We start from the raw sequence: 10,899 nt of genomic DNA on the forward strand, positions 1-10,899 counted from the left end.
ATCAAATGTATTTATATAGCCCTTCGTACATCAGCTGATATCTCAAAGTGCTGTACAGAAACCCAGCCTAAAACCCCAAACAGCAAGCAATGCAGGTGTAGAAGCACGGTGGCTAGGAAAAACTCCCTAGAAAGGCCAAAACCTAGGAAGAAACCTAGAGAGGAGCCAGGCTATGTGGGGTGGCCAGTCCTCTTCTGGCTGTGCCGGGTGGAGATTATAACAGAACATGGCCAAGATGTTCAAATTATCATAAATGACCAGCATGGTCGAATAATAATAAGGCAGAACAGTTGAAACTGGAGCAGCAGCACGGTCAGGTGGACTGGGGACAGCAAGGAGTCATCATGTCAGGTAGTCCTGGGGCATGGTCCTAGGGCTCAGGTCTTCAGAGAGAGAGAAAGAAAGAGAGAATTAGAGAGAGCATATGTGGGGTGGCCAGTCCTCTTCTGGCATGGTCCTAGGGCTCAGGTCCTCCGAGAGAGAGAAAGAAAGAGAGAAGGAGAGAATTAGAGAATGCACACTTAGATTCACACAGGACACCGAATAGGACAGGAGAAGTACTCCAGATATAACAAACGGACCCTACCCCCCCGACACATAAACTACTGCAGCATAAATACTGGAGGCTGAGACAGGAGGGGTCAGGAGACACTGTGTTTAATCCGTCTGTCTACATATTTCAAGACATGGAATATGAGGGTGTGTTGAGATACCCGTTGGTTGGATGATACTTTTCTCATCAATCATCTTAAATATTAAAAACTGGAAATCAACCAATCTTCCACTGTAAACTCAACGGAAAGGTCAAATTCTTTATTATCTAAAAATGTAAAGTTCTGGGCGATGGAGAGAAATAAAATGGTGCAGTTTGAGGCCATGTGGCGGAGAGTGATGCAGGAGCTGGAGATGGGGGTGTGTCAGTGGCGACCTGTCATTCAGGGCAGAGCCCCAGAATTTTTGCCCCCAAGAAATCAAATATATATAAACATGTGGGGGGGCTTGCCTGTTTTGCATGTTATTTTGGCATTAATAAGTGTTGCACATCAGTTGCAAACAATGTCAAAATATATATATATATCATTGAGTTAATACATTTGCATACACACATGGCATATTTTTGTTTTCTTGAGTAAGGCAGCTCCAAATTGCAGGTGTTTCAGCTTAGCTCAGTGCTTTCTGTGGCGGTGGGGCGAGCCAGCAAAAAACAGGAGCATTGCGCTGTAATTGGCTCAGTGTTCTGTCACTCATGGGGACACTACGTCGTGGTGAAGTTTATGTCCTTAGTAAAGGTAGACATCCAAAATGTCAGCGCTTTGCATCCTGCCATAGAGTTAATATTACAAGTGGCCTTCCAAGAAGGCTCAAGGTCATTGGCCACAGATAAAATTACGTAAAATCACGTTACGGTAGCTTTGATTGAACTGATCATGCCAACATCTTACTGTTGTGTTGTGTCTTGCAGGCATGCATCTAAAACAATATTGAGGAGACCCCACCAAGATTGACATGCTAAAATTGCCACTGGGGTGTGTTCTAGTGGGTCTGGGCAGGTGTGATGTAGTTAATGGAGATGGAGGTGTGTTCTAGTGGGTCTGGGCAGGTGTGATGTAGTTAATGGAGATGGAGGTGTGTTCTAGTGGGTCTGGGCAGGTGTGATGTAGTTAATGGAGATGGAGGTGTGTTCTAGTGGGTCTGGGCAAGTGTGATGTAGTTAATGGGGAAGGAGGTGTGTTCTAGTGGGTCTGGGCAGTTGTGATGTAGTTAATGGAGATGGGGGTGTGTTCTAGTGGGTCTGAGCAGGTGTGATGTAGTTAATGGAGATGGAGGTGTGTTCTAGTGGGTCAGGGCAGTTGTGATGTAGTTAATGGAGATGGAGGTGTGTTCTAGTGGGTCTGGGCAGGTGTGATGTAGTTAATGGAGATGGAGGTGTGTTCTAGTGGGTCAGGGCAGGTGTGATGTAGTTAATGGAGATGGAGGTGTGTTCTAGTGGGTCTGGGCAGGTGTGATGTAGTTAATGGAGATGGAGGTGTGTTCTAGTGGGTCGGGGCAGGTGTGATGTAGTTAATGGAGATGGAGGTGTGTTCTAGTGGGTCTGGGCAGGTGTGATGTAGTTAATGGAGATGGAGGTGTGTTCTAGTGGGTCTGGGCAGGTGTGATGTAGTTAATGGAGATGGAGGTGTGTTCTAGTGGGTCTGGGCAGGTGTGATGTAGTTAATGGAGATGGAGGTGTGTTCTAGTGGGTCTGGGCAGGTGTGATGTAGTTAATGGAGATGGAGGTGTGTTCTAGTGGGTCTGGGCAGGTGTGATGTAGTTAATGGAGATGGAGGTGTGTTCTAGTGGGTCGGGGCAGGTGTGATGTAGTTAATGGAGATGGAGGTGTGTTCTAGTGGGTCTGGGCAGGTGTGATGTAGTTAATGGAGATGGAGGTGTGTTCTGATGGGTCTGGGCAGGTGTGATGTAGTTAATGGAGATGGAGGTGTGTTCTAGTGGGTCTGGGCAGGTGTGATGTAGTTAATGGAGATGGAGGTGTGTTCTAGTGGGTCTGGACAGGTGTGATGTCGTCATTTGTATGTTTTGTATTGTTTATAAAAGATCAACATTTCTTTTTAAAGTCCCAATTCAAAGTTACACCTCACTGTTCTATTTTTGGAGTTGTTACATAAAACCAATCAGAATTCATTAGAATGATAAAGTCAGGAGTGATGTCATATGGAAGACCAGCCTATTACCTATGATGGTGTGAAGTAATAATAATATTCAGACGTCATTGATGACGTGCTGCTGATAAAGTGATACAGGCATCGGCACACTGCTTTGAAGTTTACTGTTTAGCGATTTGGACGCGTGCCTCGTAGCTCCGGTATCAAACGTAACGTAACATCCCTACCGAAAAGTTGACAAAACAAAAAGGAGCCAGCAGGTTGATTTCCTCTGTTGTTTTGATCCCACGGCAAGAAGGCACCAGAGCCCTGCTATCGGGTTCCCACTAGATAACACAACCACACAGTTCATATGAGGCACCAGAGCCCTGCTATCGGGTTCCCACTAGATAACACAACCACACAGTTCATATGAGGCACCAGAGCCCTGCTAACGGGTTCCCACTAGATAACACAACCACACAGTTCATATGAGGCACCAGAGCCCTGCTATCGGGTTCCCACTAGATAACACAACCACACAGTTCATATGAGGCACCAGAGCCCCGCTAACGGGTTCCCACTAGATAACACAACCACACAGTTCATATGAGGCACCAGAGCCCTGCTATCGGGTTCCCACTAAATAACACAACCACACAGTTCATATGAGGCACCAGAGCCCTGCTATCGGGTTCCCACTAGATAACACAACCACACAGTTCATATGAGGCACCAGAGCCTACCCTGCTATCGGGTTCCCACTAGATAACACAACCACACAGTTCATATGAGGCACCAGAGCCCTGCTATCGGGTTCCCACTAGATAACACAACCACACAGTTCATATGAGGCACCAGAGCCCTGCTATCGGGTTCCCACTAGATAACACAACCACACAGTTCATATGAGGCACCAGAGCCCTGCTAACGGGTTCCCACTAGATAACACAACCACACAGTTAATGAAAAGCATGAGATGAAGCTTGAGCTCGATATCAACCTATCGAGCTAGTGTGACCATCCTGATCCCTCAAGTCAGTGAGTCAACACAGGAAGAAGCAATGAATGGATAGTTCATTTATTTCCAAAGCTGCAATGATGGGACACACACAGTATGGATGAATGATCAGTAGTGACGGGATATAAATACCACTCCCACAGCAATTCTACATTAATCTGCCCTGTAATATACTAACAAAAAAAACAGTTGAAATGTCTATCAAAGTCATTGTGATCGTATAGTGGATTTAACAATTCCTACTAATTCCTAATTTACTATTATAAATGAATCAATTGTTTCCATGTGTCTCATATTCACAACATCAGAATATCGCGTCATCCATTTTAGTATCAAAATATATCAAATTGACATGGAAAATTACTCAATGTCCCCCTCAGGTGGCGAAGAAGTATAATACACCTAAACTAACAAAACCGGGCTGATAAACTCGCTGGTGTTCATGAGTTTGTAAAACATATACTTTATACTTTTGTCATAAATGACCCTTGTCAGCTCGGAGATTTGAACTTGCAACCTTTCGGTTACTAGTCCAATGCTCTAGGCTACCCTGCCGCCCCCACAGTGTGGATGAACGATCAGTAGTGAACAGGGTACAAATAGCACTCCTAAAGAAGATGCATTTTCCAGTTAGATACCAACTTGAAAGAGGGATCTTTAGCATAAAACCCACATGGAAAACAGAGATTTGGCAAATAACATACAAAGAGGCTGACTTGACGCCAAACCAACAACAGTAGTTACTAAAACATAAATTGCTAATGTATGATTTAAAACGTGGATTTAATGATGTAATGTCAATTTTATACATTTCTATCCCAGGACCACTCAATTTTCAAGTTCTCCATAAATCTGCTGTGGATTACCCAGAATCCCACACCTTTATCACACGAGCGGCGCAGCGGTCTAAGGCACTGCATCTCGCTGAAGGCTTCTACATTGAGACTAATACAATGTTAAAACATTCTACATTGTGACATTAATTCATTGATATCATGAAACAACTCCATGTATGTATTTTCTGATATTTTAGCAGATTAACTCTGGTCACAGCTATAAGATTTCTCTCCTGTGTGTGTTCTATGGTGATTAGTCAGTGCTAGACTCAGTAAAACTCTTCCCACATTGAGCACAGCTGTAAGGATTTATCTTATGTGTGTATTCTCTGGTGTAAAGTCAGATAGCCAGATCTAGTAAAACTCTTCCCACATTGATTACAGCTATAACGTTTCTCTCCTGTGTGTGTTCTCTGGTGTAAAGTCAGATAGCCAGATCTAGCAAAACTCTTCCCACATTGATTACAGCTATAAGGTTTCTCTCCTGTGTGTGTTCTCTGGTGTCGGGTCAGCTGGCCAGATTGAACAAAACTCTTCCCACATTGATCACAGCTATAAGGTTTCTCTCCTGTGTGTATTCTCTTGTGCACTGTCAGTTCTCCAGATCGACTAAAACTCCTCCCACATTGACCACAGCTATAAGATTTCTCTCCTGTGTGTGTTCTCTGGTGTTGAGTCAGATGGCAAGCATAAACAAAACTCTTCCCACATTGATCACAGCTATAAGGTTTATCTCCTGTGTGTGTTCTTTGGTGTTGAGTCAGATTGCCAGATAAATTAAAACTCTTCCCACATTGATTACAGCTATAAGGTTTCTCTCCTGTGTGTGTTCTCTGGTGTCGGGTCAGCTGGCCAGATTGAGCAAAACTCTTCCCACATTGATCACAGCTATAAGGTTTCTCTCCTGTGTGTGTTCTTTGGTGTTGAGTCAGATTGCCAGATAAATTAAAACTCTTCCCACATTGATCACAGCTATAAGATTTCTCTCCTGTGTGTGTTCTCTGATGAATTTTAATGCCTGATGATGTGAATCTCTTCCCACAGTCAGAGCAGCAGTGAGTTCTCTTCCCTGTGGGTCTCTGCGGGTGTTTATTGAGGTGTTCTAATGTGGAGAGACTCTTCTCTGTCTCCTCAGCATCATGAGGTTGTTGAGGCTCCCCAGAGGATCCACGATAGTCACGTCTCTCTCCTGTGTGAACAACAAAGTCAGACAGATGATTAAAGGCCCATAACAGCGATAATCCAGTGTAAAAGTTGATGCCAACAGCATAGCCATGATGTTGTACAACAATTGATGTCTGTAATGAATGTTACAATTATTGTCTTAAAATGAGCAAGAAGTCATATTTTGTCTTGTTTTCATATTAGTAGTAACATCTAAGATTGTAGACTAGAAATACGTTATTCATGTTGTTGAAACTCTAAGCAGTGTGGTAGAAGACTTTTGGTCTACAATACAGGCCCCTTTGTGTTTTCTAAAATTGCGGCACGAGGGCAATTTGATTGCATAAACTCCTCCATGCTAATGAGGAAACCACTAGTTATGGATGTCGTATATCTGGTGTGACAAGAGATGAAAAGAATCTGCCCACTCCATCAAGCAATGGGACAGCAACACAGGGCATTCACGGGACCTCATGGAACCATGGACCACACCTGCAGAAACTGGACAACAGGGGGAAGCAGAGGAGATACCTATCATAGACTTCTCCCAGCTGACGCTTGACATGCCACCTACGCCGCCTCAAGTGGTAGAAACAACCAGCTGGTATCATTAAGTAGAATCAGCCAACAGTAACACGGAAGCAGCAGAATGGGAGTTAGTAGTGCATGACCTAGATTTAGAATAAGAAGCTTCCATTTAGACACAGGTCTAAGATGACGTAAGAAGCAATCTACCGTCCCAGTGTAAGCACTCAGTGTAAGCAATCTACAGTCCCCGAGTAAGCACTCAGTGTAAGCAATCTACAGTCCCCGAGTAAGCACTCAGTGTAAGCAATCTACAGTCCCCGAGTAAGCGGCCGGTGCAAGCAGCAGGGCAGTGTCAGTGTGAAAGTGTGGTTTAGCCACAGCTCCAGAAACTTGCGAACTTCCCCTGTAAAAAGGTATATAAAGAGAATAGAGATCATAAGAGAGGCATGATCCTCACTGACATATGAGACAGACTTCATATGGAGAATCATCATAGGTAAATTTACTATTGCACTATACGCTTTTTGTTAGACTAGAACAATATTTGAAACACAGGGGTCTTGACACCTCTTGATCACAGACAAAGCGGCAGTCACACAGTGAGACATCAAGTACAGATGTGATTAGCAATACAAGGACACAGCCAAGTACCGGTTACAATATATTGAGTCCATACACAGAGTTGGAAGTGTATAGAGATATTGGAATTGGGAATCTAGTGTTAGTGCTGTGAGAATACCAATTACAGGAAAGTGACCAGGGGGCGGAGCATTTAAGGTAATTTAACTATTTTTGCTATTTAGTCAATATTGTTAGAAGTGTTAACGCATTTAAAGTTTTGCAATATTATCTGGCATAGCTTAAAGCATTAAGGATTGATTGAGCATTATTGATGTATTAGGAAACTGTAGAACCATTGAATTGTAATAATGTGTATAAGACAAAAACAGAGTGACTTAATAAAAGCTTGAAACTTTGACAACTAGGCCAGATTAACGATCTGGAGAGCAAACGCCTTTAACACTCTCACTGAACAGAAAGTGACCCTGGTTATAGGTTAAAGTGATTGCACTAAAGAATATTTCATTGTGTGGACAATAATATATTTTTAGGAGAGTCAAAATATATACCAATACTAGTTTCCAAGTGACTACTAGCTGACGAGCATAATAACCAATAGAAGAAGTTATTAGGTATTGATATATACAGAGGTAAAAGAGACTTGAAGGTAAGGAAATACAGGAGGAATCCATAACACTCAGAATATTTAAATAGGAGTATATCTATCCAAGACCTCATACTAGACCGGAAAATAAGGGAGTGACAACATGAACGAAGGAACAAACCCAACTCACGCGAAGGGCCATTACGAAGAAATAGAAGGGTTGGTAGGGCCGCACGCCTAGGCCCTTGTTACACCGCAGTAACTAAAATCCTAAAGTACTCTGCCCAGCCAGAAGACGGGGTAGAGGCATTTGCTGCAGGTATTAGGCAAAAGTCAGCACCGTGACACTGGTAATGAGGAAACCACTAGTTATGGATGTAGTATATCTGGTAATGAGGAAACCACTAGTTATGGATGTAGTATATCTGGTAATGAGGAAACCACTAGTTATGGATGTAGTATATCTGGTAATGAGGAAACCACTAGTTATGGATGTAGTATATCTGGTAATGAGGAAACCACTAGTTATGGATGTAGTATATCTGGTAATGAGGAAACCACTAGTTATGGATGTAGTATATCTGCTAATGAGGAAACCACTAGTTATGGATGTAGTATATCTGCTAATGAGGAAACCACTAGTTATGGATGTAGTATATCTGGTAATGAGGAAACCACTAGTTATGGATGTAGTATATCTGGTAATGAGGAAACCACTAGTTATGGATGTAGTATATCTGCCAGGAGCAAAAATGGTGAGCAAAGATTTGTTTTTCACAATGTATTCTGAATGTGAATGGGGGAAAACTCAGGGAAGTAACCTCCATTTCCAGGTTGCTTATGAGAGCATTTCACACTACTTTGGATGTTAATTGTAAGGATCGATTGAATGTCCTGCTTAATATAATGTTTGTGTCATCATCGCAAATCAAAAAACACTTCAACCAGTAAAATGATTTTTGGCTTTTCCATCAACCTGACAATGAGGGTTTGTACACTGTTTGCCATATTGGCCCACAACTTCACCGAACAACAAATATACCTGTAATGAACGAAGAAGCACTTTGGTTGTTGTTGCATGACATACTGTGGGTCAAAAAAAGTATTTAGTCAGCCACCAATTGCGCAAGTTCTCCCACTTAAAAAGACGAGAGGCCTGTAATTTTCATCATAGGTACACTTCAACTGTGACAGACAAAATGAGAGAATATACTATATAGCCTAGAAACCTGGTTAAACTATCATTAGGACATCATGGATGAATTCTAGAATATACTATATATCCTAGAAACCTGGTTAAACTATCATTATGACATCATGGATTAATTCTAGAATATACGATATAGCCTAGAAAACTGGTTAAATTATCATTATGACCTCATGGATGGCCAGTCCTTGTATTCATAGTGTAGTGAATTCAGGGAGAGGCCCTGAGCTGAACTCAAACCTGGGTCCAGCGACTGTCAAATCAACACCTTATAACTGTTACGCCAAGATGTCTGAACTTCTTGACGAGGTCGCTAGGTGTTGGGTTAAGGTTTCTACAATATCGTTCTCTATGAATTTGAGAGTGGTTACACTTCTCCTTCCCCCATCCCTCAGCTGTTAACCAAGTCTCTGGGCAGCCATTTTGTTGATGTTTAAAAACCCCACACAACCCAGCAATCTGCAGTTCAAACAATAACAAATCACCACTATTTTGGTAATAAAATTATGGGTTTGGATAAATGTAACTACAGACAGACCTATGGATGCAAGGACTGACCATCCATGTGTAACAGTACAAATTTAAACCGTCCCCTCGCCCATACCCGGGCGCGAACCAGGGACCTTCTGCACACATCAACAACTGACGCCTACGAAGCGTCGTTACCCATCGCTCCACAAAAGCCGCGGCCCTTGCAGAGCAAGGGGAACTACTACTTCAAGGTCTCAGAGCAAGTGACGTCACTGATTGAAGCTATTTAGCGCCCACGCTAACTAAGCTAGCCGTTTCACATCTGTTACACATGATATCAACATTATAGTTTTAATCATGTTGAGGCAGCAGGGTAGCCTAGTGGTTAGAGCGTTGGACTAGTAACCGGTTGCAAGTTCACATCCCCGAGCTGACATGGTACAAATCTGTCGTTCTGCCCCTGAACAGGCAATTAACCCACTGTTCCTAGTCCGTTAATGAAAATAAGAATTTGTTCTTAACTGCTATACAATGTTGATTTACATTGTTTCTAAACATTATAGTAAAAAAAATATTATTTGGGGTTCTGATGGGGTACAACAGTTGAACTAAGCTCATGAGGCATGTGTTATATTCTTTAAGAATCAATGGCTGTAAATAAATAATTTAAAAGTCACAATATGGATGTAGCAATTGCAGATTTCCACCTTAACACCAAACATCAGTTCAACTGCAGAGTTTGTGCCTCTGTTGTTAAGACAGTACTTACTAGTGTTAATCAGGGAACGGTTTCTCAAAACCATCTTACGGTTGAGTTCATCGTTAGAACCATTGGACGCCTTAAGATGCGTTTGGGAAACCGGAACCAGATATCCACGTTCCTCCTCTTCCCCCTTTTTCGATGTAACAGTCATCTCCTCCCCCTCCTCTTTCACGCCATAAACTACATGCTCTCCTTTCACTGTAACACCATCCTCCTCTTTCACTCTGAACGCGTCCTCTTCTTTCACAGTAAAGGCCCCACTCTCTACTTCTTGTTTTACTGTGATATCTTCCTCGTCTTTCACTCTGAACGCGTCCTCTTCTTTCACAGTAAAGGCCCCACTCTCTACTTCTTGTTTTACTGTGATATCTTCCTCGTCTTTCACTCTGAACGCGTCCTCTTCTTTCACAGTAAAGGCCCCACTCTCTACTTCTTGTTTTACTGTGATATCCCCCTCTCCTTTAGCAGGGGAGTAGCTTAGTGACCGCATGGTCGGGGATGTTAGCTAGGCTAATGCTAACTTAACCAGCCCGCTTGCTGACTAATAACAACACCGTAAATATGAAATTAAATCGGATAACTAAGTAGACGACAGAAGTGGGTTTAAAACACAGTGGCTAATATACACGAAAGCGTCTAAAGAGCTATATTGGTTCGGCTAATTTGTCTAGCAAGCTACCGAGGTGTCTGACTCACTGTTGCTGCTGATGAAAGAAGCGTTCCGTCCACTAGATTATACGTCACACCAACAGCATAACCATAAATTCCCAGACCGCCATCTGCTGACTGGAGTGGGTAACGCAGTTGAGTAAAATGTTTATTTAATTTTCAGACAAGAGTTAAAGGGTTGGAATCAGAGATGACGCTAGTGCTAAAATATTAATTACCCCCCCTAAATAAATCAATATCAGTCAATATATTTTTGTGTGATTAATTTTTTTCGTCAACCGTTCCATCGCATCTTAAACTTCATATCGATTCGGCACTAGGACAGGGGGAGGCTGCTGCTGCACAAGTGGCTGTAGGACTTTCTTCAGCAAAGATGGCGGACAGAAATGCTCAGAGGGGTACCCCTACACAGACCTGAAATGGATCAAAGATGGCG

General features: G+C 42.7%; 1 protein-coding gene across 1 annotated transcript; it reads right to left on the reverse strand.

Annotated features, from left to right (window-relative positions):
• Positions 1-3,699: 3,699 nt before the first annotated feature.
• Positions 3,700-10,023, reverse strand: LOC139394535 (zinc finger protein 180-like). Its single transcript, XM_071142625.1, has 2 exons — positions 9,801-10,023; positions 3,700-5,685 (listed from the first exon to the last, which is right to left on the reverse strand). Exons 1-2 carry the CDS (start codon positions 9,943-9,945, stop codon positions 4,811-4,813), a joined length of 1,020 nt encoding a protein of 339 aa, XP_070998726.1. The 5' UTR covers positions 9,946-10,023; the 3' UTR covers positions 3,700-4,810.
• Between the last annotated feature and the right edge of the window lie 876 nt (positions 10,024-10,899).

This window comes from Oncorhynchus clarkii, unplaced genomic scaffold (assembly GCF_045791955.1).
Source record: "Oncorhynchus clarkii lewisi isolate Uvic-CL-2024 unplaced genomic scaffold, UVic_Ocla_1.0 unplaced_contig_391_pilon_pilon, whole genome shotgun sequence".
NCBI lineage: Eukaryota > Metazoa > Chordata > Actinopteri > Salmoniformes > Salmonidae > Oncorhynchus > Oncorhynchus clarkii.

Excerpts from the sequence above, each read along its gene's own strand:
- LOC139394535 (XM_071142625.1), bottom strand. The coding sequence starts at position 9,945 with ATGACTGTTACATCGAAAAAGGGGGAAGAGGAGGAACGTGGATATCTG. Across the intron at positions 5,686-9,800 it reads CCGTTCCCTGATTAACACTA|GAGAGAGACGTGACTATCGT; the intron begins GTAAGTACTGTC and ends TTGTTCACACAG.